At 39.2% G+C, this 27,903-nt stretch overlaps 1 protein-coding gene across 1 annotated transcript; it reads right to left on the reverse strand.

Moving 5' to 3' along the window:
- Positions 1–1,048: 1,048 nt before the first annotated feature.
- On the reverse strand, positions 1,049–26,177 carry c1qtnf4 (C1q and TNF related 4). Its single transcript, XM_007244892.4, has 2 exons — positions 25,979–26,177; positions 1,049–3,407 (listed from the first exon to the last, which is right to left on the reverse strand). The coding sequence occupies exon 2, from the start codon at positions 3,400–3,402 to the stop codon at positions 2,290–2,292; it is 1,113 nt and encodes a 370-aa protein (XP_007244954.3). The 5' UTR covers positions 3,403–3,407; positions 25,979–26,177; the 3' UTR covers positions 1,049–2,289.
- Between the last annotated feature and the right edge of the window lie 1,726 nt (positions 26,178–27,903).

Below are 27,903 nucleotides of genomic sequence, written 5' to 3' on the forward strand. Positions count from 1 at the left end.
CACACATGGATTCGTTTGCCGTCTCCTCCAAGACAAAGGCCCCATCCCATTTCATCCCTTGGCCCTACCACTTTGTTTTGCGCACGCGTGTCTAGGGGTAGTGTGTTCAGAGTTTTGTTAGGCTGGAGGAGTAGGGGAGTATTAGGGCTTCATGGCCCTTATTAGAGGCACGCACAAAACAGAGGGCTATGAGAATCACTGGCAAGATGACAGCACAAGTGACCAAAGACGCCCAACGTTGAGTATTTTCTTAATAATTGCGATAACTATTTTACCATATTTTAATGTGTAGTTTCAATGTTTTATGGCCATTTTCTACTTCATAACAAGCTTTAAAAAAACGCTAGTAGTTTGTCTCAGTAGCTAGCTAACTTTCCAATTTTGCCTTAAATCACACAACAGACCGACTGCAGTATTTAAGGTGGAACAAAAAAAATGGCAATAATAATTCATTGCTGCACCACCTGCCCACTTTCTGAAGACATACAATGCCCTAAAGTTAACTAGTAATCAGCAACTAGATTAGATTAGTTGTTAAACTTCTGTGCTTTACTGTTATATATCTGTATTCGGTGCATGAAGGGCTGTTCTAAGGGAAAGGTGTACAAAAGAGAAATGGGATTAGGCCACTGAAGATGACCCACTGCCATTTGCTTTTAGAAATATACAGGGTTACAAATCTGGCTCAAAAAAGCAAGACATGCTCTTCATTTACAAAACATTGAGCTTAATTTTTTGTTGCCTGCTTTGCATTTCTAAATTTGCTGCCATTCCCACAATCCTCTGTGTATAGTAACCTGCTGTCAGCTAATAGAAATAGGAATATGAAAGGATCCTATGAATGGCATGCTCTGGGTTTGGTTTATTGGTCTGTAATGATGCTGTGAAGCAGTTTTTACATTTATAACCAGCTGCACTGGACGTCAAATTGAATAAAATTGCTTGCAGCAGCATGTCATCATATTCCAGACACTTGATTCGTGAAACTACACAAAATCAATTTAAGTCAATAGCCCTCCAGGTGGGAAACTGAATGAAAGAAAGCAAGTGTGAGACATTCTGTTTTTTATTCATTTTTGCTTTGAGCATTTTTGCTTTGGTGTAGGTCACAAAAGCATTCACTAAACACTGCAAACACTGCACATAATCTCCGACTTCACAAACAGAAAAATGCTTGTCCATGACTCTTAATCACAGCCTATTCACATTTAACATTTTCTGCTCATGACTGCACATTACAGTAAAAATCACTATGACACTGGTCACATAATAAAAACGGGAACATATGCTTGAACATTTGAATAGAAACAGTTAAAAAACAGACATTTTTACAATACAGAATTGTGCACATGTAGCATGTATGTATAGTACGTTTGCTTGTTTTGTCTTTTTTTTATTATACTGTTTTCTGCAGCATGCACAAGTAAAATCAAGCAAACTTGTGATTTTTTTAAATGAATTGCTTCTGTTTAAATGAGAGTAGAAAACAGTTTTATGATTTTTTTTGCCAAAAAGATACCATCTTTAATTATGTCCCAGCAATAAATTATTTTTATTTTTTATTCATTTTATTAATTATTATACTATATTTTTTACCCATTTAAAATTGTGTGACACCCAAAAAGTGGTACAGTGCCACATAAGTGCTAGGGAAGTCTTCGCAAAATACACATGCATTTTTTTTTTTTCGTGCAAAAAAAAAAAGATTCAGAGCAAAATATTTTAAAGGAGTGAACTAAAGGTGCATGCATGTTTTTCCCACTTTTTCCCACTTTTGCACTCATTGGAATCTTTGTTTTCCAGCAGCCGCTTGAAGTGCTTGTTGAGGGTCAAAGATCTGCTCATTTGGCTAATTTAACATTGATTTTCTGATTTTCTTTGAGTCTCTGGTTGGGTTGTACAGTCTCAATAGAGAAGGCTTTAGAGAATATTTTATCCATGAGCCATCAATTGTAGAAGGAAAATTCTGATTCTTCAGATGCAATGTTGCCCAAAATGTCATTCTCTTTTTGGTAAAATTTACGTCATTATGGTTTTGTGCTTAAAGTGTCTCTTCTCTGCACGAAATGAAATAAGAAAAGCTGGAGAAATCCGAGATAGCATAGTCTTAAAAGGACAGAACAGGACCAAAAGGTCACAACCCCAGGTCTCCCTGCAAGAGTTTGTGAGAGTGAGCGAAGGGAAAGGGTTTACATGGGTGTGACTCAAGTCAAAGTCCAGTCAAACGCTTTCCCTTACTCTGCTCCATCCATTGACATGAACATACGTGGGTAGATGACCCAGTTCAGCCTACAGGACCTTGTCATGCTTCTGCTGCTGCTGTTGCTGCTGCTGCTGCTGCTGAGTGAGGTTTTGGGGGAGCTCTGGGTACACCAGGAATCCGGTGAAGGTGATGTACTTGGCGTGGTTACTGTAGGCCCCAAACCCATCCCTTTGGTGGCTGTAGAGCCACACCGTGTCCCCTTTTTTCAGAGACAGCATCAGGCTCTGGCTCTGCAAGGCCTTCTCTGTGTCGCTGTCATCATAGATCATGGCCTGTACCTCCAGGTGGTTCTTCATCAACTTTACTGAGAGGGTCTTGTGAGGGAGCTTGCCAGCATTGAATGAAAAGTAGTAGGCACCGGCCACACGGCACACGAACATGCCCGAACTCATATTGAAGTCATAGCCTATGTTGACAAACTCCGTATCAAACGTTATGGGCTTATGCTCTGGATAGCCTTTGTCAACACCAACGATGCTCTGGGTGCGGCCAACAGAGAAAGCAGATCTATGGTCATCATCCTCTTCAATCTCTCTCTTCTCCTCTTTGACCTCTACCTCTCTTACCTCTTCGTCTGCCTGCCCCGGCGCATGGTCAGTGACCGACGGCACCTGCTCCTTCCGTGCTGGCTCCTGGAAGTCGTAAATATCAGGATAAATCAGGTACCCATTGAAAGTGGTGTAGTGGCCTGTGTTGCTGTAGATGGCATAGCGCGGGTCACCGTGAAGGCGCAGCCAGACAGTGTCGCCAAAGTCCAGCTGCAGCATGGCGCTCTGGCTCTGGACCTTGCGCTCCTCACTGGCGTTCTCATCGTAGACGATAGCCTGCACCTCGTTGCGGTTCTTCATCAGCATGACGGACAGGTCCCGGCGAGGGAACTTGCCCACCGTGAAGGAGAAGTAGTACGCCCCAGGGATGCGACAGCGGAACAGGCCAGTTTTTGGCTCGAAGTCACCACCGATGTTCACGTAGGTCTTGTCGAAGGTGACAACCATTTTAGGGCCTCCCTCCATGCTGCTCGTGCGGGCGACGGAAAAAGCAGACCGCAGTTCTGCAGCATCGGACATGCGCATGAAAGCCCAGGTGGTCGTTAGGTGGCATAGCACGCACAACAGCAAGGGCCTGGCTCCTGGCAACATGGTTTCTGTAGAGAGTAGCGAGAGAGAGAGAAATGTTTTAGGGTCAGGAATAGAAATAGAAATAAAAACTTGACCTCTTCCTTTGTAGTGCATCAGTTCAGTTCTGTCAGCATAATGACAGAGAAGAATTTTCTAAAAAAAGGAAACATTAAATTGCCAAAACTCCTGCCTGTATTGCCCATGAATTCAAGTCAATTTTCTGCACTGGTATAGTGAATCTTATTTACACTAGCTGGTAGCTGTGCTCATGGGCGTGGTAGTGGGGGGAAAAGTGGACCTGACTACCCAGGGCCCGAGTAGGGAGAGGGGCCCATGAAAATCCGGATTTATTTTGACACTGACATTGAGAGTGTACAGGGCCCAGAATTTGCTGCTACGCCCCTGGCTGTGCTGCTCTGTGTAACAATAATGTATATATGACGTAAGTGTAGAGAATGCTGCTGACTAAATGTACAGCTCTGTGAACATTATTGTTTTATTCTACCACGGACATTTCTCCCAAATCCCATATAGAAATATTGTCATTTGCAGCATTTATTTGCAGAAGTTGAGAAATGGCTGAAATAACAAAAAAGATGCAGAGCTTTCAGACCTCAAATAATGCAAAGAAAACATGCTCATATTCATAAAGTTTAAAAAAATCAGAAATCTATATTTGGTGGTAGAAATCAATAGCCCTGGTTTTTAATCACAGTTTTCATGCATCTTGGCATGTTCTCCTCCACCAGTCACACACACTCTTACCCCACTTACCCCAGAAAATGGAAAGCACTAAAAACCCTACTACCTCACTGGACTCTATTGCACACTGTGTAATAGAGGTAATTACTACCTCACTGGTCTTTTTTGCACACTTTTTGCACACTGCATAATTTGCACACTGTCTTGTTATTTATTATTCTTTGTCTGTATTGTGTTGTATTGTCTGTCTGCACTTTTGTACTGTTGCACTATTGTTCTGTCTACACTGTGTTTATGTGCACCATGGTCCCTGGAGGAACGTTGTTTCGTTTCACTGTGTACTCTGTATATAGCTGAAATGAAAATAAAAACCACTTTGACTTTGACTTTGACACTGCTTTTGGATAACTTTATGCCTGCACTCCTGGTGCAAAAATTCAAGCAGTTCAGCTTGGTTTGATGGCTGTGATCAACCACCCTTTTCTTGATTATATTTTCAAAATGGTAAAATCCAAGAAACTCATAATTTTAAGTGCTCTCTTATTTATTTCCAGAGCTGTATTTATGGTTGCAGTGGTGGTTAGGGTAATTTTGAGGGGTGCTACTAGGTTTTTGCAGAAGCGAATGTTCGCAGGGTGCCTACATTTCCTCTGTACATTATATTTCATATGAGATCCTCTGATGTTTGTGTTTTTCAATCACTCTTCATTCCATACAGCACATATACCTACACAATATCACTATAGCTTCCCTGTTGCCAGTTGACATCAGTGACAACCGCTTCCAGCTCAGTAACTTCTATAATGTGCTTCCGCAACATTATTTTGCAAGTCTGTAAACTGTGAAATGTGGCATGATATTTTACATTTTATTTGAATTCCTCAGTGACTTTGTAATGTGTGCTAGTCTACAACAGTAGCCAAAGAACGTGCAAGCAATTGTAAAAACATTGTTAAACATTGTAAAAACCCGGGACTTATTATTGACCAGGACTGCTGTGGTCAGGCTTGGAGCTTTTGTGTATTTACGTCTTCATTTTTTCTGTGCCGGTCACATGCAGTGAATGGATCCAGTAAATAGAGGGGGCTAAAGGGCTGAGATAAGCATACGACAAAAATAAATAAATAATAAATATGGAAATATGTATACATACTGTATATAAATATGTACATAGCAGTCAAATGTTTAGACACACCTTCTCATTTAGTGTTTTTCTTTATTTTTTACATTGAAGATTAAGATTAATATTAGGATAACGATTAAGCGACACATATGGAAGAATGTAGTAAACAAAAAAAATGTTTGGCCTCTCACATAGGTGATTTGGGAAAAGGAAAAGAAGCAACTATTATTCAGCACCTCCAGGAACTCCCTTAAGACGGTAAGAAAACTATTCCAAGTAAGTCTACCTCATGAAGACAGTGAGATTAAAATACCAAGAGTGTGCATTTTATATAATGTATGGAAAATCATGTAGTGTCCTCTTGACTCTAGAAATAATGTCAGTGTCTTGTATAGGACATACCGGTAAACAGGAATGAGATGTGTAATGAGATGTGTAAAATATGTATAACATTTACAAACACATAAAATAATTAAAGATCTATTACAACATCATGGTACTATAGAAAACTGCTGTCTAAAGAGTCTAACCCAAGTTGCTAAAGTGTCAGATATTTAGTACTTAACTAAAGTTAAAACCATGCAGTTTTTTTTTTACATGAGTTACTATTTGCAGTACTAAGTTTATAGCTAAAATGCTTATTAGAAGTTAATCTTTTCAACCTAAATTAGACTTTGTAAATACGTCTACAAACCAACGTCTTTTCTACCACTGGAAAAAGACTCTTCACCTTTCACATTCAACCTATATTAGACATTGTAAATACATCTTCAAATCAATTTCTTTTCCACCACTTTAGTATTTTTTAAAGAGAGCTTTCTAGGTCATGTATGCCCAAGGTTGCATCCCATGTCTTTGAAGTTTATTGATGACACCTCGATATACACACTCTTGCTCTTCTTCAATAGGTTTCTGTATAGAAAACTGTTACATGATAGGGCCTCACTCAAACCTTGGAGGTACTCTGATCCTCCTTCTCTGTGCAATTTGGTATTTCTCTCAGCTCCAAACACACAGCTGGGAGCTGACTCATCTAATCAGGTAATTAACACGCTGGGCTGAAGTGTGTGTGTGTGAGATCTGAGAAAACACTAAAGGCGTTTTCACACCTGAAAGTCCGGACCAGTTTCTGCACCAAGATTCATGTCTTTGTTACACTGTATTGTGTAAATTTGGTCTGGTTAGTTTAGGTTTTACACTGCAGTTTAGTGAGCGGACTAAAAAACTTTACTGAATCCTGTCATTGTCATCAGCAGCTACGTGTTCTGCATCTCTGTATACTTTATATTAATTGTTTTGTAGAATGTTGGTTATGATTTTGGCTTTAAGCTGCTTTTCCAGGTGTTGTGATGAATTGTATCCAGAATTCTCTGTCAGAATCTGGCACCCATTCATGGGCACGTGCTTCCTGCAGCAGGATGAGAGCAAAAGATTATCCTCAGATTCCTTTTATTTCTGTTTATAAATAATGGTTAATTTACTCTTACAGTAAATAAATTAATTCCCAGTCTAAGTGTCACGTCTGCACACTAAGGGGAGTCAGATTTTGGCACAACACCAATTCTTTTTTCCTCTGGTTTGTTTAATGACTGCTTCAACTTCCTGTAATTGGTCCGAAAATCTGAACCATCTAGAAAAGTGCTCTCACACTGCAGACTAACCAGACCATGGATCAGTAGATCAGGACGAGACCATTTCTTTTGGTCGGACCAAACTCCGCTTTGGGGGCTTGCAGCCCCATTCACACCTGCTTCTCTGGTTTGGACTCTGAAAAGTCCAGACCAAACAAGACAGGTGTGAAAGACCCCTAAAATGTGCAGGGCAGGGGGTTCTCCTGATATAAATCTAAATGCCAACCACACTTGACTTTTAAAAACTCTTTTAAAAGACAAAAGTCTGACACTGTAGACAGTTTGTTATTACTCTGCAAAGACTGAGAATCTTCTTCTTCCTTGTGGAAACAGCTTTTGCCAACAGCTTGAAATAAAGACACCACACAAGATCCTGCCTTACCTACCCTACGTTTTTTTTATAAGACACAAATCCCACTTTCTTGCTGTGAACCATATAGTGCCCATTGTCTTGCTAATGTCACACAGCATACCTACACTATGCTTTATTTCCAAATGTGAGTTCAGACAAATAAAATCTACATTATTAACTTGAATGCATGGTTTTATAACTTTTAATGCATAATTTTGCATTAGCACAACAATGGAAATGTTTGAATTCTAGCAACCAAAATATATCTGAGCTCCTGGAACAAAGGAAATGCCACTATGATCAGGAGATTGCCGGTTTGAATCCTGTTCATGTAGCTTGCTATCGGCTGCTGGAGCCCTGAGAGAGCAGAATTGGTTTTGCTCTCTGTGGGTAGGTAGATGTGATTCCAAAGGGTGATGTTTAGCACAAGGCATCTGTGAGCTGATGTATCGGAACCGAGTCACTGAGCTTTCCTCCGAACTTACTTGCTACTTGGCAATGCTGCATCTACTTTTAACTGTATAACAGTTTTTATTTAGGTCTATGTACTCTTAAAACGCACACTTACAGGAAACTACATTTCATGTTGAATTTATAATTTTCTCTTTAGTTAAAACTTGTTTAACACGTCTAGTATCTATGTCAGCTGTGCTGTTTCAACAAAATACAGTGACCTTAATAAGTGCACTACAACCTCTTTGAGCAAATCTTGCCAATATTTTCTATTGGCTCCTGGCTTGATTTATTTGCATACTGGGCATGTCCTCCAGGGCACGGTTAAAATGTATAATTGGTTGAAATGGATTGACCTTAAAAAGCCAATACTTCATACATTAAATTGTGCACAATAATAACTAATCACTGATTTACTACAGCAAAAGAGTCAGCTTCTTTAGATAATCAGCATTATACTACTATGTTCAGCAGCCACAGAATGAAAGCAGTGCTACAATAAAGCAGAAACAACCTTGCTACCCTCAGACTGGTTTACTGACACCCCTGTATCATGCAAAATTATCCTATAGATCACAGTCAAACCACTGATTAACACAAGTCAGTGAACTACATGGTGAGCAGACCAGCAGAGTATTGACAAAGACCCATCAGCAACAGTCAGCATAATAAGATCTATGTGGTCATTAGTGGTGGACCATAAACTCCCTTTTTAACACTATTAAGATGCGATTTGTAAACCAGATCTATGAAACAGGCACAAAAAAACCTAGAAGACCAAAAAAAAGAACAGCCTATCTCTCAGTCTTGACACCTGATATTAGAAATAAAATGAACAGATGATGACATTTCAGTCCTTTATCATATTGCTTCTCAGTCTTGCACCTGCGAGCCCCCTCTGGGTTTTGAGTTTTTTCTGTGCTGACACATATACAATATAGTTAATTTTTATTAACTGAATCGGGTGTTAGGAAAGAAAAACCTTTCTGTCACCTAGGAGAAAAAAATCCTGCTAAAAAAGATATTCACTTAAAGCTTAGAATAAAAACCTGCTGGACAGACACACTGGATTCCTGTTTCTCATTAATAATAATTATTATGCATGCAAGTGCCAGCAGGGGGTAGGATCAAAACGGAATATTTCTCTGCCTTTGGTTCCTGTAGTACGATGAGAAGACTAATAAGAGGCTCAGACCCCCTCCATCGCCTTCAGAGGGAAGCCTAATGAGATACACTGTGGCTCAGGACAACACTGGGTAACTGGAGCTGACTAAAAAAACACAGAATCATTTCCCAGCCAGAGGATTTTCCTTCAGCTCTGTTTTCTCAAGTTTGGTCACGATCGCTTACTCACTTTAATTTGTGCAGCGCACACAAATCTTTTGTTTGCTTGGACAAATATCCATCACTGGTTGTGGCGATGTATGCAAACAATTGACCATTTAATCGAGAATGTCTGAGGCACATCACGCCACACACTGTGATTATAATAAAGGTCTTTTTTAAATGTAATTTTGTGCTCACATCATAATCAACAGACAGCTCTCAGGTGCATAATGAGTTCGTCAGTTCTATCAGGAATTACTGTTTCAGCTTCATAAATACCACATAGAAGCTCTATGTTTCTATCTACCAATAAAACTCCCAGTATACACAGATCAGCTGCAGGATTAACAGTACTGACAGGTGAAGTGAATAACAGTGAATATTATCTTTGTCTACAGTGATGTGTTTGAAGTAGGAGAAATACATCGACAAGCATAAGAGTGTGAGACACTTTGACAAGGACCAAACTATGGTGGATAAACAACTGTATGAAAGCATCTCTAAAACAGCAGACAGGTCTTTTCTTTTTTAGGTATGCAGTGCTCAGTTTCTGCATCTACAGCAAAATCCTTAAACCTTATTTAAGACAACGATAATGCTGCATAGTAGCACTTGCCAAACACCCGAATCGAATGTCACATTATATAAGCTACATCAGGGGTGTCCAAACTACGGCCCGCGGGCCATTTGCGGCCCTTTTCCTTTTGTGGAGCGGCCCGCAAGGTATTTTAGGAATAGAATGAAAGTTGGCCCGCTGTTAAGCAGGTTTTTATAATGTGAGATTCAAAGTTTGAACGCTAGGTGTCAGAAACGGGCCAAAGAGTCTAAAAGCGGTGAGAGTGAAGGTGAAGCGCAGAAAAAACGGGCAAACGAGTCTAAAAGCAGAGAGGCTGCGCAGTTTTAGCGCAAAAAAACGGGTCAAAGAGTCTAAAAGCGGAGAGGCTGCACAGTTTTAGCGCAGAATAGAGTCTAAAAGTTGCCGTAATTAAGGAGTTTAATATTAAGAGACATCATGAAATGAAAAATCAATTTGAAAAATCTTAGTTTACACAACACTGTCAGAGATAGATAAAGATAGTAAATGAAAATGAAAGTAATCAGGAAAATGTATTATTTAAAGTGGTATATTTCATTATTTGTTTTATTATAGAGTCTGTGGCCCGTGACTCATATACTTAATATATTTCTCCTTCTGGCCCTCAACAAAAAAAGTTTGGACACCCCTGAGTTACATCTACTGATGACAGTTAAGACTGCAACCCAAGCAGTAACCCAATTTCACTGGGAATTTTCTCTTTTATATATTATTATGGAATCCATCTAGGATCATTCTGGCCTTTATTGGTCTTGACCACAACACTAATAAATACTAAAAAAATCGAATGTGAACTACCGGTAAGTTTTAAAACACCCATATACTTAAGTTGTCCAGCTACAGTGCCATAAAACTAGTCTTTAGTGAAAGAGATGTCCTTATGTGATTGCATAAAAGGAAGGATAAGCATGAATAAGCATTTTCTCACTGTTTAAATTGGCACATGTAAGCTGCACCAGCGTCCAGGCTGGAAATATAATATATATTAAATCAAGTCAAATCCAAGTTTATTTGTCACATACACAGTGCATCTAGCCGGGAAATGCATTGATAACTAACTGCACACATAAATTCCATTAATTACATTTCCTGTGATTAATTCATCTAAATCATATTAATACTTTTTGCTATATAAGTAATTTAAATTTTACGAGAGGAGTAAATAAATGAACAAATCGCACTGACATAGAATTCAACATCTCTTTATTTCAGATACATAACCTACCAGGCATCTTTAGGCCCATAGGGGTAAGTTCCAATGAATAAAACAATATATTAACAGGCCTTTTGACTTGTAATTAGCAACAGAAAGTAATTTTTACAGCATACCATAGTAATTCTATTGACCATAGGCCATCGAAAAAAAAAAAAAATATATATATATATATATATATATATATATATATATATATATATATATTTCTGAAATATACTGAATGATGACATACATACAAGTCAAACAAGCAACAGTTTCTCAGGTTTGTTTTATTTACCATAATTGAACCCATTCGTCTCACTTTTTACATCTCTCTGAACTATTTACTAAGAAAGACAAGCTTGTCTACATTCTCAAAATTCAATGCTGCCCTATTTGTAAAAAAAATATGGTACCAGCAAGTGAGAAAACACACCATTATGTGGACAACTGGTGCTGTTTCGTTTGTCTCCATTATGTTATAGTGACCCAAACAGTTAATGATGTGCTGGTTCAATGAGCACCGAGCAGTGCATTAATTTGACAGCACTATATACTTTAAGACAGAACAATGGTTTGATTGTTAGATGTTTAGATGTGCTAAAATATGTTAAAGAATGAACATATAAACATTCAATAAAATGTGTGGTCAGAGCAGTTGTGACAGCAGCCAACCTCACTGACGCCCTCTTGGATCATCTGATCAGATAAATGTTTAGCATTCCCTCAGCTCCAACTGCTCACTCTGCCATGAGATAATACGCAGGGGTGCTTCTAGCTCCAGCTCAAAGAGGCCAGGAGATTCTGCTGCATGTAAAACGCAAATACTGTATGAATAATAACGGAAAGCAGGTTTTTTTTAATGAGGTCTCCTGAGACTCTGGGAAAAAGCTGCATTCATGTTCTGCTGATTTCAAAGTGAGCAGAACCATCTCTAAAAGAAAAAAAAGAAAAGAAAGGGAAAATGGCTCTCTGCTTTTCAGACAGCTATGAAATCCTGATTTGTGTGTGTTTTAACTACATAGTTTAAAATTTTATCTGTAATAGAAAATGTGTTTTAGTGGTTTAAAATTGTCCTGCTTCATTAATAGCAATTATCATAGTGTCATAATCGTAAATAGCATTTTATTAAAGCCTTAACAATGCACCGGTTATTTCTGTTTTTTGTTTTTTTTTTCCTTGTCGGATAGAATACATCCACTTCCAGAGAAAATTGCAGTTAAACAGAAGGACACATCGATACATCTCTCGGCTGTTGTCTGATAGGCAAATCTATTTTTATCAGAGCTCAGCTTTCATCTCCCAAAACGTGAACCCAGCTGTATGTCCAGGCTGCACTGAAAAACAAAGAGCAGAATAAAAGCAAGCAGTGAGGGGAGCGTGGAGAGACAATGGGAGAACAGTCGCAGTGGGAAATCAAAGAAGACCATTTCCACCTGGGCTGGATTTGATGAGAATCTGTATTGTAAAAAATCAATAGAGACAGAAAGAACTCGGGAGCTGGGAGAAAAATGCTACGCTTCTTTTAAAGCCTTTTAAGCCAAAGTGCGAAGCCAAGCACTGGAAACATGAATATGATGATGGTGATGATGAACCATTGTAAAAGATTTTGATTAAGATCCTTTAAAAGATATTGAAGGATGGGACAACAAAAGACCCTGAAGCTGGGCCATCTACACGTGAAGCAGCCACTGTTTCTCAGACTAAGAGAACTGAGAAAAGAAAACAGAAATTGAAAATACAGCAGTTTAACCCTTGCACTTGGCTTTGCATGCACAGGAACATACAAAGTTGAAGATTATGCTTTATTTGGTTTTAAACTGTAAATGAAATATTCTGGGGGGCCATAAATAGTTTTGCAGGCTGTAAGTTGCAAACAGTTGGGAATCCCTGCTCTAACAGATTTGAATGTTTAGGCACTATGCTTAAAAAAATTAACTGCCTTGCACTATAAATAAAAATGTGTTGTAATTTAATTTATGGTTTTATGATTACAATGCTTTAAATCAGGGGACGGCAATTAAGTTTGGCCATGGGCCAGATATTTTCCTAGCCATTCTACAGACTAGTAGCTCTCCAGCCCAGAGGGTTGTTGAACCCAGCTGCAGAACAGTTGATCTCAAAGCGGGTAAACCCAAGAAGAAAGGAAACATTAAATAAACAAACACAGCGCTCCTCACGAGGGATCGAACCTGTGTCATTTAGGACACGGCTGTGGGGAAAAAAACGTCGTAAGGAGAGCCCAAGAACGGGTGGAAAAACGAGAACGGGCGGAAACTAAAGTCACACTGAGCGTGACAGAGAGACAGCGGAGGAATATAAACAAAAGACTGGGATGCAGCTTTTGTGTTTGATATACACACATGTGAAATCTGTCTCACTTTTCACAATACCCAAAATTTCACTGAAAAAAAATGTCCTGATACATTCTGTTTCCATAGCCTATACTGACTCATATATTGAAGCATTAAAAAATTCTGGGAAAAAAAAAATGTGGTTCGACATGGACTTGCATTTCCATTAAAGCAATATAGCCACAGCTCATGTAGAGCTCAATAAATCCCTGGCCCTCTTGGAGCAAGGTCATCCTCCTTACCAAATTGGTAGTAAAGCAAATAAATAAATAAAGAAATCGAGAGAGCCCAATGTGTGCTTTCCAATGGAACCATTCTATTTCTCTGCTCACGGCACAAAGTCACGACTCCTTTGAGAGCCTGGTCTGCTTCTGCTTGCCTTTCCACTCAAGTAATAACCAAGAAGGACCAACTGCATAATACAATATCACAAATCCGCACATTTTAAACCCTCTGGGAGAGTTTAAAGAGTTCTGTGCACGGACGAGGCTTATACTAGGCTGAATTACTCTGATTATGGTAACTCTACTTTCTTAAATCCAAAGGAAACTAATTGGAGGGCCTTAATAGAAGAGTTTAGAAACTCTGCCCGAGCCCAAGCCCAAACCAGTGCCAAGCCTGATCTTCCCACCACTTTTCTCGGATTAGGCCGGGCTCAAGAACGTAGTTTGTGATGTAGGCTTACAAATGTTTAACCCTATGGTGTGATAATCACAATATAGCAAAGTAACACATCACAACTTTGAGATTGTGAAAAAAAGTTGCACAAATTCGAATGTAATAATCACGCAGCACTGGCAGCGCACTTACTCGTCCACATTATACTTTGTTCCTTTCTTTTCTTAATACATGCAAAAGGCATGTACTCATTCTCTTAGTTAATCATGGGTGTGTTTTGGGCATAACGTGAAATAAACCAATCAGCTTGTCACTTGTCATTCCCTTTAGGAGTCAGGTGTGCTCTGACTTTGGCGGATTGGTATTTTAATGACGCAGCGCTTCTGCATGTCTCAGCAGAGGAAAATGACCTGCCTGTTCACGTCATTTAAGGGTATTTTATTTTCTATTCTGTTTATTGTTGATGTAAAAGGTTGGTTTCCATGGTTTCCACAACACGTTTGTGTGTTGGTGTTATGAGCGGGGGTGTACAAACACCTGTGTAGCTAAGATAGGTATGGACATCTGACTGTTGACTGTTGTCAAGGTTTAAATCACTTACTAGCGCACCTGTGTTTTCCGCTGCCAAAATAGCAATATGCCAAAAAATTTACCTGAATACACCTCACTTACCTCACCAGACCACCACTCATCAGTGTAGATATACTATGTTAATGGGGCAGGTGCAATGCATAAAAATAGTCTATTGGTGGGGTATAAAATAGCAGTGAGCATCGCAACACGCCTTGCACCCACTGGAAAAATGGTCTAATCCAGAGCTACAATGGAAATTGTTCATATAGTATGCAGTCAAACTAGGTTTATTCAATTAAGCTACTAATTGAATTAGATTACTAATGTACTTAAAACACATAATTCTAAGTGTTTATTTTGAGTTAAACAAACTCATGTTGTTACCGCATCAAAAATATGTTTTGCTTTTAGGCTGACCATGTTCACAGCGTAATCCTAATCCCTGTTTAATAAACCAGGCACCAGGTCTTAATGGCTTTAGTCAAGCGCTGTGTGCTTATTTGTGCACCTGCTCGGGGCTTCAGATAATGCTGTTATGGGACCAAAGCTTTGGCATGTTGTAACAGTCTGAAGATGTGTCAGAGGTTCTATTTCAGAGCATTAGCGCTAAGGATGGTAATGCATTAACATGCATTAACATGTGGAGCCGCTGATAAGCACCCTTCAGTGCTAAAATACCGGGCCTGTGATACTGTCCCCAAGGCATGACAGCTTGTTTCATTAGCCATTTCAATGGAGCAATGTCTTTCACATGCATGCACACACACACACACACACACACACAGAAACACACACACACAGAAACACACACACAGAGGGATAAGAAATGACCAGTAAAAGACACTGACAGTAGCTTTGGCTGACTGTTTTTGATGAATTATTGATGACCCAACAGGTTCAGGCACTGGCCACAGTCACTAGTAACCTCTCAGCCCCTACAAATGCCAAGCCTCTGTTATTGTTAATTTCCCCATTGAAAAAATAGGACAAGTGTGTATGTGTGAGAGAGAGATAGAGAGAGAGAGAGAGAGAGAGAGAGGGAGAGAAAGAGTGAGGTTTGAGCTGTTGAATCAAAGGTTTCATAGAGTTTCAGTGTGAGCTTCACACTTTAGAACCTACTCCAGGGCCCTGTTATGTCTTTCCCTCTCTCCCTCATCCTCTCTCTCTCTCTCTCTCTTTCCCCCTCTCTCCCTTATCCTCTCTCTCTCTCTCTCTCTCTCTCTCTCTCTTTCCCCCTCTCTCCCTCTTGCTCTTTCAAGCCCACTCACTTCGCTCCCTTGCGCTCTCTCTCTATCGGTCTTGTCTCCCTGTCTTCCCCTGTCCCTCCCTAACAACCCTTATTACCAGATTCTGATACGGCTGGTGCCACAGAGCCGCACCGCCACACGCTTACACACACACACACACACACACTGAGACTGACAAGCCGAGTCCCCACAACTGCACACAACACGACAGAATTAGTGGAGAACTGAAGAGAATAGCAACGACAAGTGAGAACAGTAGAAAAATCTATAACATCATGAACAATAATTGTATAAATGCTTTACACTATACGCCTCACTGTATTGATCATTTGTGTCATGGGTGGTTAAAAAGATGTGGAATCAATGCAACACAAAGAAAAAAAAATGTTGTTTCCTAAATAAATATATAATATATATTATATACAAATCTTGAAAATCATGAGTAAATGTGACACAGAGCATCCTGAAGGTTTTGAATTACTGTGCACTGTTGGTGTGATTGGGCTATTGCACACCAAGGGTCGTGTGTTTGGTACATTCTATACATTTTGTTAGATTAGTTTTGGTTTCACATTGCAAATTATTAGTAAACGCACTAAAGAACTTTCCTTCTCACATTGCATTATTATCACATTTTTTAAATAATTTTATTTCTAATTTTTCCCATTTTCTCCCCAATTTAAACGGCCAATTACCCAACCCACTCTTTAGGACTCCCCCTATCATTAGTAATGCCCCAACACACCAGGAGGGTGAAGACTAGCACATGCTTCCTCCGATACATGTGAAGTCAGCCACCGCTTGTTTTCGAGCTACTGCTGATGCAGCATTGCTGAGTAGCCAGGGCGGTCGGTGGAACGCACAGTGACTCGGTTCCGGTACATCAGCTCACAGACGCCCCGTGCTGCAGACATCACCATAGGAGTGATGTGGGGAGAGAGCGCCATCTACCCACCCAGAGGGAGCAGGGCCAATTTTGCTCGCTCTTAGTGCTGGCAGCTTGATGGCAAAGCTGCATGAGCGGGGGTTCGAACCTGACATTATCATTATCACTTACGTGGACTGTGTCTCCCTGTACTTTACAATGTCAGTTCAGTAAGTTGTGATTCCAGGGACTGTGCTGAATCCAGCCTAACTGTTAGAATTCATCTCCTCTTTGTGAGCATGCATATCATACAGATTCTTTCATTTCTGTTTATAAATAAGGGTTAATAAAGGAGACCCGAATGTTAAGTGCCACTGTTGCTGCTCATACTGCTGTGTGGCATGCATGCATGTGAAGGGAAGTTTCTGTATACATTTCTGTTCAACACCAGCTTTTTTCTTCTATATTGTTTAAAGGCTGATAATAGCCTTCCCTAGCTTCCTGTAATTGGTCTGAAAATCTGAACCATATAAAAAGTACTTTCACACTGCAGACAAACTGGTACAGATCATGGTTCAGTAGTTCCAGTCTGAGACTTTCCCTATTTGTTGTACCAAATTTTGGGCCTTTGTTCTGGACCATGGTTTGTGGCACCTCTCAAATCTGCTGTTTTGGTTCAGACCAAACTGAAAGAAGGTAGGCTTGACCCTAAATTGTGATTGGTCTGTGTTTTTGGGCTTGATTAAAATAGACTTAAGATTTACCTTCCCACCACCTCCCTGAAATTAGTTTTTGCTGAGTGGGATGTCTGCACTAATTCCTAAACCAGCAAAACAATAATTTGCATAATTTACAAAAAAAATGTCTAATCAAATCATTATTCACTATGCTCACTAAAGTTTACATAATTCATAGGAATACATTCAACACTGCTAAAATCTGTTAATTTAATACACAACACTGGGCTCCGAGTGGTCCACTGGACTAAGGCAGACATTGCTGCTTTAAATCCCAGTCATGCTGCTTGCCATCAGCACCTGAAGTCCGGAGGGAGCACAATTGGCCATTCTCTTGCCAGGTGGGTAGATGGCGCTCTCTTCCCACATCACTCTCAAGGTGATGCATCTGTTAGCTGATGTAGTTAATTGGGGAGAAATGTGGGATAAAAAAATAACACTGATCTAACTTCCAAGGCTTCCAAGGTCCTGGTTGGAACATAGTTCATAAATTTGCAATTATATATATGACGGATCAAACAAGGAGCTTATTATTTAATAGTAAACGGTAGGTCTAGGCAATTAACAAAGCTTAATGTTTACCGCATTTAACGGACTATAAGGCGCACCAGACATTGTAAGCAGCACTAGTAAGAAACAAGGGTGCCATGTTTCCCTTCTAATTCCTAAGTAAACAAACTTCATTCTCAAATCAGCACTGGATGTTAATCTACACAGGTTTCTCTCTTGAAAACTGTTCATTTGGTAAAGTACTTCTGTTTATTTATATTTCCAGTGTTTTAGTGCGGTTAGCGGTAGTGCTGGCCGTAGCGCTTAGTGCTAGTAAACGCTGCCCGACTGCGCTATACAGTGTAACCCAGGGCACTATCAGCTAGTGGTCAAACCTAGCCTGTTTTGTGGCAAACACGGAGACTACAGTACAATATACTCTCCTCTGAGAAGCGAAAGAGCTAGCGCTGCAGTTAGCGGCTAATGCAAATACTGCTCACTGAAAATCCTGTGTAACACTGTAGTTTAGCGAAATGGCTTTACTGCTTCTTACAACCTGCCTTACAAAATGCACTATTGATTTTTTTTTGGAAAATTTAAAGGATTTTAGGTGTGCCTTATAATGCAGAAAATACAGTAATACATAGATTAAAAATAAAAATGACCATGTGTGAACTGAATGACGTGAGAGAGAAAAACACTGAACTGGGTCACTGATAAACACACTAGTGTACATTAAATCAAAGGAAAACCCAGAAACAAGAGAGTTAAATTCATTCTGTAATCTGGAGCACTTGTTAAACTGTGTTGGTTTTAGAAGCTGCCCCAGTGGACTAGCCTCGCGTGTCTGGGTAATCTGTCATCTGTGACAGGGCTAATGACCCCTAGCGAGCAGACAGCGCTGCTGTTATTCTGCTGTTTAAAACACCACATCGGTCCTGCGGTTACAGCAGTGCTGAAATTGTGATCCAGGTAATGTGCTGCTCAGAATACAGACTAACCTGCTGATACTACACTGGTGTAAAAACACAGCACTGGCATTATTGTTCAAATGATTTTGAAATTACATTAATGTACCTGTTTATTTAAGTGGGCATCCTTCAAAATATCTTATAATGTGGATAGCTATTAATATAAATATTAAACATGTTTTAATATTTTATACAAGATTATTTTTATTCCCCTTTTCCACAGTTTAAAGAAAAAAAGGAGGGTCCTGAAGTAGGGGTACGTGTTCACTGTTGAATTTGTGCTTAATGCTGCTTACAATAAAATGGTTAAAAAGAAAAAAGGTGGTGCAGTGGGGGAAAGGATTTGTGGTAGTGGTAGTGGTCAGGAGGTTACCGGAGAGAGGTGAGGCAGAGACGCAAAAACAGTCCGGAACCAGGTAAGAATCCCTTTTGAAGTGTTTATTGTGACAAATTAAGCACCCGAACCCAAAAACAAAAATGAAAACAAAACGAAATTTACAATATATATACAAACTATTTACACGCTACACTGGTAGGAGTTAAAGGTGGATTGGCAGCTACCACCACAAATGCTAATATTCAGCTCAATAAACTCCCGTCGGCATACCAGCCACGCTCAACCAGCCCCCCAATAGTGTACCCGCCTGCCTTTAAATACCTTTAGCCCATCCCGGGCTAAACCAACAAGTAATTAACTTGAGGGCAGGTGGGTAAGACAACTATACATGATTATATATGTACAATATTAACATATTTACAAACAGAATGACATGCATGTAAACATTTGGACGTCCAGGTAAGTATTGATGATAATTTTACAATGTTAATGTATTATTTTCTCTGTTCTCTTTTTCACAGGTACCCCCAGGCTCCCCTGCCCCAGGACACCCCTTGGTCTCTACCCAGACCTTAAGGACCCGGGTGGCTCGCGCGCCGCCATTTCCACAGGATCCAGGTAAGTACTGTGTTTGTGTAAAAATGTCTTTGCAGGTAAAATGTCTCTGGAGTTGGTGGTGATGTATTCAGGGCCCTGACATCATCACAGGATTAAAAAAGAAAAGGAATCACAGAGTAAGCTGCAAAGTGCTCACCAAGGCAGCGTCAGGTCATTCATGTAAGAACTATTTCATTAGTTATATGTGTCACAGACCTTTCAAAAGCTGTGTAAAGTTATTTACAGCACTTTATCCATTATTTTAACTCATGATATCACTAAATGACATATACTGAACATCCTGAGAGCATTACAGCACAGTGTGTGAATGTGTGTTTGTTCATTTGACCTTGTTTTTACAGAATATAGGAGTGCTGGGTTGGTGCTGTAGATAAAACTAGTTCATTTAAAAGTGATTTTTTTGAGTCTGCAGGTCTGTTTCAACCATATAACCATTTAAATGCTTTATTGGAATGTTTTCATATAAATAGTTTTGAGATTAAGTCTAGAGTATGATGCTAAAATACCAGTTATGAAATTGATGTTGTGTGATTTGTTACATCAGGATTTTTATCTTTAAATATAAAGTCATTTGCCCGCAATAAAAATATAAATGAGCTTTCAAAATGTATCCAATTCAATTTTGTATTTGGTACCAATATTCAGAAATGGGTCTGGGCTCTTATGGGTTAAGGTTTGCTTTGGTTGTAGTAATGTTAACTAGCTATACATTAGAAAAATAGAAAAATATATGTAGATATATCAGAAGAACAGTAGATGTTCTTTTAAAATAACAGAATGCTGAATGAAAACAGAATGCTAAATGATGCTGATGAGTTTTGTGGTGAGGATGCAGGTAAGGTTATCTTCTAATCTTCTAATGAGTCTTTCATAAGGTTCATATTTGTATAGATTGCTGCATAGTAGAACAGCAGGTCTTTTGTAGTTAAACGGGGGATTTGACGATTCTGTATATCACAATATATTTTAATACTGTAAGCAACATTTTGGAATTGTTTAAAACTGAGACATTATAAAATATAATATATTTATAAATCTGAGTAAAAGGAAAGTTTCTTTCTATGCAGCTACTGTATAACAGTGGCATCTTAAGACTTAGTGGGTGAGTTTAAACACTGCATATAACGAATCGCTGTCTGACACCAAAATTTTAATGTAAACTAATAATTAAAAACCAATACAGCAATGCAAAACAAAATATTTAAATACTGATATGATGCTGATATTTTTAACACAATGCTTCTTTCTGACACTCTTGTTGTTTTTTCAGACCTCAGCTTGACCTTCACTGTTTCTGATAAAGCAGCGTTATGCGAGAATTGGCATTTCATGCTCCAGGATTTTACACGAGTATGACTCAGCGCTAAACCGAGTAACTCATTGTCTGCCGTTTTACTAAAATTACATAGTGTACTCTCCAGAGTGCTGAGGCCAGAGTAGCAGTGGTAGAGGTGCATTTACCTTAACTTGTAAATGGAGCATTATAATAATTTTAAAGCTGTAATTGTAAGGTAAAATCCTACATATTGCTGCTTTACCTGATATTACATTAGTTAATTACACCAAGAACTGAGGTAACAGTTTCCTGAAAATGTATCCTTCCATTTATCTTCTTGTCTATTTTTGTTATGGTCTAAAGCCCTTTCCGGACGGGATTAGTTTCTCAGAGGGATGTCTGTGAAAAATATTTCACACTTTTACTCAGTGATGAAACTCTTGCATCCGGACTGCAGTTGAAAAAAAAAAAAACAGTAAAAAGGACCAGTAAGTTTTTTGGCTTTCTCGGCCTTGTGACATCGTGTTCAGTAGCTCCTTCATTTCCACTCACCGTTGTGTTTATGTGGATCTCTGTGGAATCGTGCACCCAAAGTGTAATTACGGTGTGTGACAGTGGACAAATAGCTATTTTATTAAACGTAAGGTAATAAAACTTAGAGATGTGAGCCCGGACGGGACTACTGAAAAACAGTAGATAATTCAGTCTGTAATTTTCTCGGAGGACGTCTAAGAAAAACACAAACACGGTCGTTCCGGACGGGAATAAAATCACAGAGGACCCCCCATAAAAGAAAATTACCCCAGGAACCCCTAAGAAATTAATCCTGTCCAGATAGGGTTTAAATCACAGTGGGTCAAAAGCCAGAAGGCAGAAATACCCCCTAAAGAGACCACCAGTGATTATTATCACATTCACTATTTTCTGCACACATTTACACTTTAAGCAGTGCTAGGCAGCTGCTTAGAGGAGCCCATGGTTGCTGATTGTGAGTAACTCCCCCGACATTCCTAATGAGGACTGTGATAATCAATCTCTAGCCCTAACAAGCTAATTAATGTCTCAAATCTCTTGCCTTGTCATATCTGCTTTTTTGCATTAGCATCACAATGGTGACAGCTACTGGCTTTACCCAGCATCACAGTCTAAAAACTAGTAAATACTGTAAATGCTCTACAAATTAAGGCTCTAAAAGCAAGGCTTGATTTTATTAGGGTTCCTTTATACAGGGTTTTAAAATAGTTTATAAAAGAGTTTATTAATGGTTATAAATTACGTTGTTAATACCGGTACATTAAAAACATTAGCACTTACAAAAAAAAACTTTTAACATATCTAATAAAATAATATAGAAAGGCAGTTTACTCATTTAATATGCTTTTATAGTTAAATAAATAAATATTGCTATCTTGGCAACGGAAACCACAGGTGCGCCACTAACTGATTGAAACCAGACAACAGTCAGATGTTCATTGCTATCTTGGCAAAGCAGGTGCAACACACTCTCAGCGTTTGTAAATCCCTGCTCATTACATTCACACACAAAAGTTAGAGCGTACCGGGCTCTTAAACAAACCCATTTTTAATTAAGAGAATTAGTATGCGCTTTTTGCATGTTTTGAGCCACGCAGACATACTTTTTCCGTTGTTGCGATAGCAAAGACACTCTGACACACCCTAAATCAACTTGTATCAACTTGCAATTAACTTAAATCCACTTGCCTATGGATCATTAAAATAGTGCCGTAGGTGTTACTTGACATCTGGAGATCGACTACTGTGCTGTAACTTTATTCTAGAGCCAGCAGTGCCAAGTAATTAAAAATGGGGTAAAACAGTGGGTGATATGAAACCTTGCCAGTGTCATCATCATGAGCCATCGGAGAAATTTTATCTGGAGTCATGGACTCATTAAAGCCATTCACACAGAGACACCAACTGACCCAGATAACGACACGATTCCAGTTAAAATGTAAGCTTTAATTATATCATCTAAATATATTATCTGTATATTTTTCTGTTTGATAAATGCTAAAGCAGTATACTACAAAATATTCATTTTGCATGCTTTCTAAACTAAAATAATGTCATCAATAAAAATGTACCATTTATTCATCAGTCCGCCAGTTTCCAGTCAGCTACATGAACACAATATTATTTAAAAGTGTTTTATTTCAGCTCACTTATCATAACTTTAAAATGGATTGTTTCACACTGTACAGTGCAATACAGTGCAACCAATCAAAACAAGCACAAATATAAAAAAACAGTTTGTTTAACTGTAAGGTATAAAGAGAGAACTGAAACAGTTATATATATGTACAGTAAATTTACACATGTACTTATTAAAGAGAAAAGATGTAATAGTAGAAATATGTTGAATATTTAGCATATGTTTACAATATTTATCTAATTCTCATGTACTTCATCTTGATTGGAACTTTGATGAAAAGTAAAATCAACCTGAATTTTTTTTTTTAATAGTTCCCATATAGTTCAACAATTTGCTGACAAAGCAACTCCAGGGTGAACCTTATCAAAGCCAGTGTAAATGTTTTTGATTATTACTGTATTGGACTCAAACTCGCATATGTAGAATGTGTAAAACTAACGTGCCTCCTCTGGAAAGCAGATGTTGAAATTACATGCAATCTTCTTTCTTTAAAATGCTGTTGACCTCAAGTATATAAATAAAGTGTGCCGTTAAATAGTACACTTAAATAGTATGCCCCAATACCCACACCCACTAAAGCTCAGCGAAGACAAATAACTATATTCGCTAACAGTTACAAAACATTAAGAGCTCAGTTCTTTTTAATGAAAACAATTTATTACCTTAGTTTTCCAGAACAGTTAAATGCAAACTGTTACCTACTGTAAGTAAGAGAGCTTGAGCTACCCAGCACTCTAGCTGAGGTTTCGCAAATGCTTGCATTTTACAAACACTTTAAACACTCTTAATGTTGCTTAGTAAAAAAAACGTATAAATAAAATAAAATGAAGGTAAATGTATTGCAATATGTTGGTTTGTCTGCTCGGATATATAAAAATGTTACGTGTTCAATAAATTTTATTATTTTTGTAGTTTTATAATTACATGATGGGATATGTAAGTTATTACATGATGACAAAAGCAACCAACTGTGAAAAGCGTGGCAGTATTTAGCCCACAGCTTTCAGCCAAATGTTTTATTTTGTTCTGTTTCGGCCCCCAAAAAATCTTGTGCATCTCTGGTTTTGTTCTTTGGATCACAGGAAGGAAAAGAAAACAATGAAAGAGGGAGGAAGAGGTGGAACAGTGCATGAAAATAAATGAAACACAGTAATCCTCTTCTACCACCATATCTCCCTCCGTTTACATTCATTTAAATCCACCTCATGTTCATGTTCACATTATTCAGACTGGCATTAACCAGTAAATATGGGTGGATTTTTATCCCCCTATGAAACTGATCCTCTGCAGTATAAAGCACTTGAGGATTTTGAGAGGGTTCTTTTTTTTTCTTTTTTGTTATCTGATGTATAAAACCTCTTCACTCCTTAGAGAGCGGGCAGTCTCACATCCGCTCAGCCTGGAAACATACACACACACCTGTGAGGTGAGCTGAGGGAAATTTCCTTCTCAATGCTGATTCATATCTGATCGTAATCACACAGCAGTGGGATTCTCTGTCCTTCTTTGTGGTTTAATGTCTCTCTCTGTCTGTAAGTGAGAGAACAGATCTAAAGAGTTCATCCCTGGCACTGTTAATATTGACCCCATGCGTGCAGAGTGTGTGTGTGTGTGTGTGTGTCTGTGTAAGAGAGAGATAGAGAATCAGGGGAAGAGGATGAGGAAAAGAAAAAGGAGGAGAAAAAGAGACATACACAGAAATGAAAAAAAAAACAAGAGATACTGGGGAGGATAAGGAAAAGAAAAAGGAAGAGAGAGAGAGTAGCAAGAGATACTGGCGATGACGAAGAGGAAAAGGATGATTTAGAGAGAGATAGAGACAGAGAGAGAGAGAGACAGAGTAATTGAGAGTAAGCAAAATATACTGGAGATAAGGAAGAGGAAAAGAAAAAGGAAGAGAGAGTAACTGAGAGGAAGCAAGAGATACTGGAGATGAGGAAGAGAAAAAGAAAAAGGAAGAGAAAGGGAGTAACTGAGACAAAGCAAGAGATACTGGAGATGAGGAAGAGGAAAAGGAGGATTTAGAGAGTAAGACAGAGAGAGTAACTGAGAGGAAGCAAGAGATACTGGAAATAAGGAAAAGAAAAGGAAGAGAGAGAGTAACAGAGAGCAAGCAAGTGATATTGGAGACAAGGATAAGGAAAAAAGGAAAAGAGAGAGAGAGTAACTGAGAGGAAGCAAGAGATACTGGAGATAAGGATGAGGAAAAGAAAAAGGAAGAGAGAGAGAGAGTAACTGAGAGGAAGCAAAAAATACTGAAAATAAGGATAGGAAAAGAAAAAGAGAAAGAAAGAGAGAGAGACAGTAACTTAGAGAAAGAAAGATGCTGGATACTGGAGAGAAGAATAAGGAAAAGAAAAAGGAAGCGAGAGGCAGAGAGGAAGAGATACAGATACAGATTGAGAGATTGATACTAAAAGAATGAGAAGGATAAAGATACTGACAATAGGAAAAGCAGATAATGAGGAAAAAGCTGAAGACACTGAGAATAAAAGGCAGTGATATAGACAATGGAAGAGAGGGGTAGATAAAAAGATACAAAGAGATGGAGAGACAGAGAGAGAAAGAGAGAGAGGGGGACAGGGAGAGGGAGAGAGATGGTTAGATGAAGAGAGGTGGAGATTGCAGATAGCAAGCCCACAGATAAACAGATAAACTGAGGCATCATGTCTACTTTAAATTCCAATCAGCTTCACAGTTCTGTACTGAACTGTTCAGTAATGAGAGCACTGAAAACAATAGAAAGCTGGTGTGTGTGTGTGTCAGAGAGTGTGTGTGTCAGAGTGTGTGTGTGTGTGTGTGATTGCTCTGATATTGGGAGTGAGCTGATAAGACAACATGCACACAAAGCAGCAGGCTGCGATCCACACTGCATCAGATCACAGAGAGAGGAGGAGAGACAGAGAGAGAGAGAGAGAGACAGAGAGAGATGGACAGATTAGATTCTTGCTGCTGTTCTTACCGCAGTTTTGTAGGAGGTTTGAGAAAGTTCCTTCAGTGGGCGGATTGAAGGAGTGTTATTCCTCTTTTTCTCTCCTTTCTCCCTCTTCTTTCAGCTCTGTGTGGGTCAGTTCTCAACCTGCTGCTGATGTCTGGCAAGCTGCTGGCATAGCACACGCTCGTGCGCTCACACACTCTCACACACACACACACACACACACACACACACATACACCCATTGGAGGATCTAAGAGCAATTGGGGGTCCATAAGCTGATCAGGGGGACTCTGGAGAGGACGAAAGAAAAGAAGCAACCATCCAGGGCGACATTAGGGGGAATATGCAGGGTTTTTGTGCCTGGAAGATGCAGTTTTGCTTACTGATATACTGAGAAAGTGACTGATGTACTTTGTCAAAATGTCCATGCACAAAACAAATAAGAATTAAGAATTGACATTATCAATAATTTGGAAAATTTGTTCTTTAATGGGTGTTTGTGTCTTTGCTTGGACTACACTGCCTTTCTTTGGGATGTGCTGGATGGAGAAGGATTTGTGCAGTCAGACTCTACCATCATCAATGCTGCAAGAGCTTGGTGAAAATTAATGCAACACTGGATTAAAATAAATAAATGCAGACATTGCAGAAGCTTATTGAAACAATGCCACAGTGTATGAGTGCTGCAGTCAAAGCTAAATGTGGTCCAACTAAATATCAGTGCGTGACCTTATTTTTTTTGGTGGCAACTTTTTTTTGGCCAGGCAGTGTATACGTAACTGTAAAGGCAAAATGTGCAGAGAAAGAACTGTTAAGTTGGTGCAAAATCATTATGCCCAGATCAGACTACACAAATTTAGCCCGCTTTTGAGCAGATTTTTTCGGCGCCGACAAATTTCCTGCGTCAAATCCGAATTTCAGTGTCTCGAGCGACAAAGGTCTTTGTAGTGTGACACAGTCAAAGAGCAGTAATTTGACGTGAGCAACGCCGTCGGAGCGTCCTACGAAAAGACTAGCCTTTTTTTTATTATTTTATCGCCTAGTTTGACATACTCCGTGAAGTGCTCCTTGACGCTGACCAATAGGAAGACAGAGCGTTCTGTGACGCACAGATGTAAACATGGCGAAAAGAAAGCTTGGACGGTGGACGGTACTCCTGAAGTTCGCTGGACCAGCGAAACAGAAGAAAAGTTTGTTGAGCTGTGGGAGCAATACCCCTGCCTTTATTCTGTTTATTCTTTATTTATTTATTCTGTTTACATGCACTGAAACCTAGCTAAAGTAGCTACATCTTTATCATACCTCAGAATCTCTCTGGAGTACACAAAGCGCGTGGGTCACCCAGGAATGAGATACAAAAATGAACATTCGACTCGCAAAATTAAGCCACTCCACCTTAAATGGCCCTGCAGCTAAGGTGCATCCTTTGTGGTTCAGCTTGTGTATGCAGAAAACGGACTTGCAAGTCCAGACTTTTGAGTTGCTTGCAGCATTGTATCAGGTTACATGACCCTGTAGTTCCTTGTTCGACAATTTGATGACAATTCTGACGTCACTTTGTGCAGCAGAACCTCATCAAAGACAGGAAAGAATGTTTTTGAATGTTTTTACTGTATTTACTGTACTCAAACTCAGAGAGAAAAAGTCAGAACAGTCTTTCACCAGGGACTCAATGTCTTTGTCAATTCCTGGCAACGAGAGGTCTCCTGCTGCTTAAGCTTCACAATGCCTAGGTGGCCCTCCTGCAGCATAGATAAAAAAGATTCACACTGATGATGGCTGCCAGGGACCAATGTGCAAAACCCCAAATGCCACACAGGCTCCATTCCAGCAGGAAAGCTCTCGGGACTTGGAAGAATGCGGTCAACTCCTCTGGGATCTTGAGTGGCCAGCAGTTCCAAATGAAAGTTCATAGATGAGAGAACACTAGATCCAGCTGTACCCATGAAG

The sequence above is a fragment of the Astyanax mexicanus genome, chromosome 23, assembly GCF_023375975.1.
Source record: "Astyanax mexicanus isolate ESR-SI-001 chromosome 23, AstMex3_surface, whole genome shotgun sequence".
Classification (NCBI taxonomy): Eukaryota; Metazoa; Chordata; class Actinopteri; order Characiformes; family Acestrorhamphidae; genus Astyanax; species Astyanax mexicanus.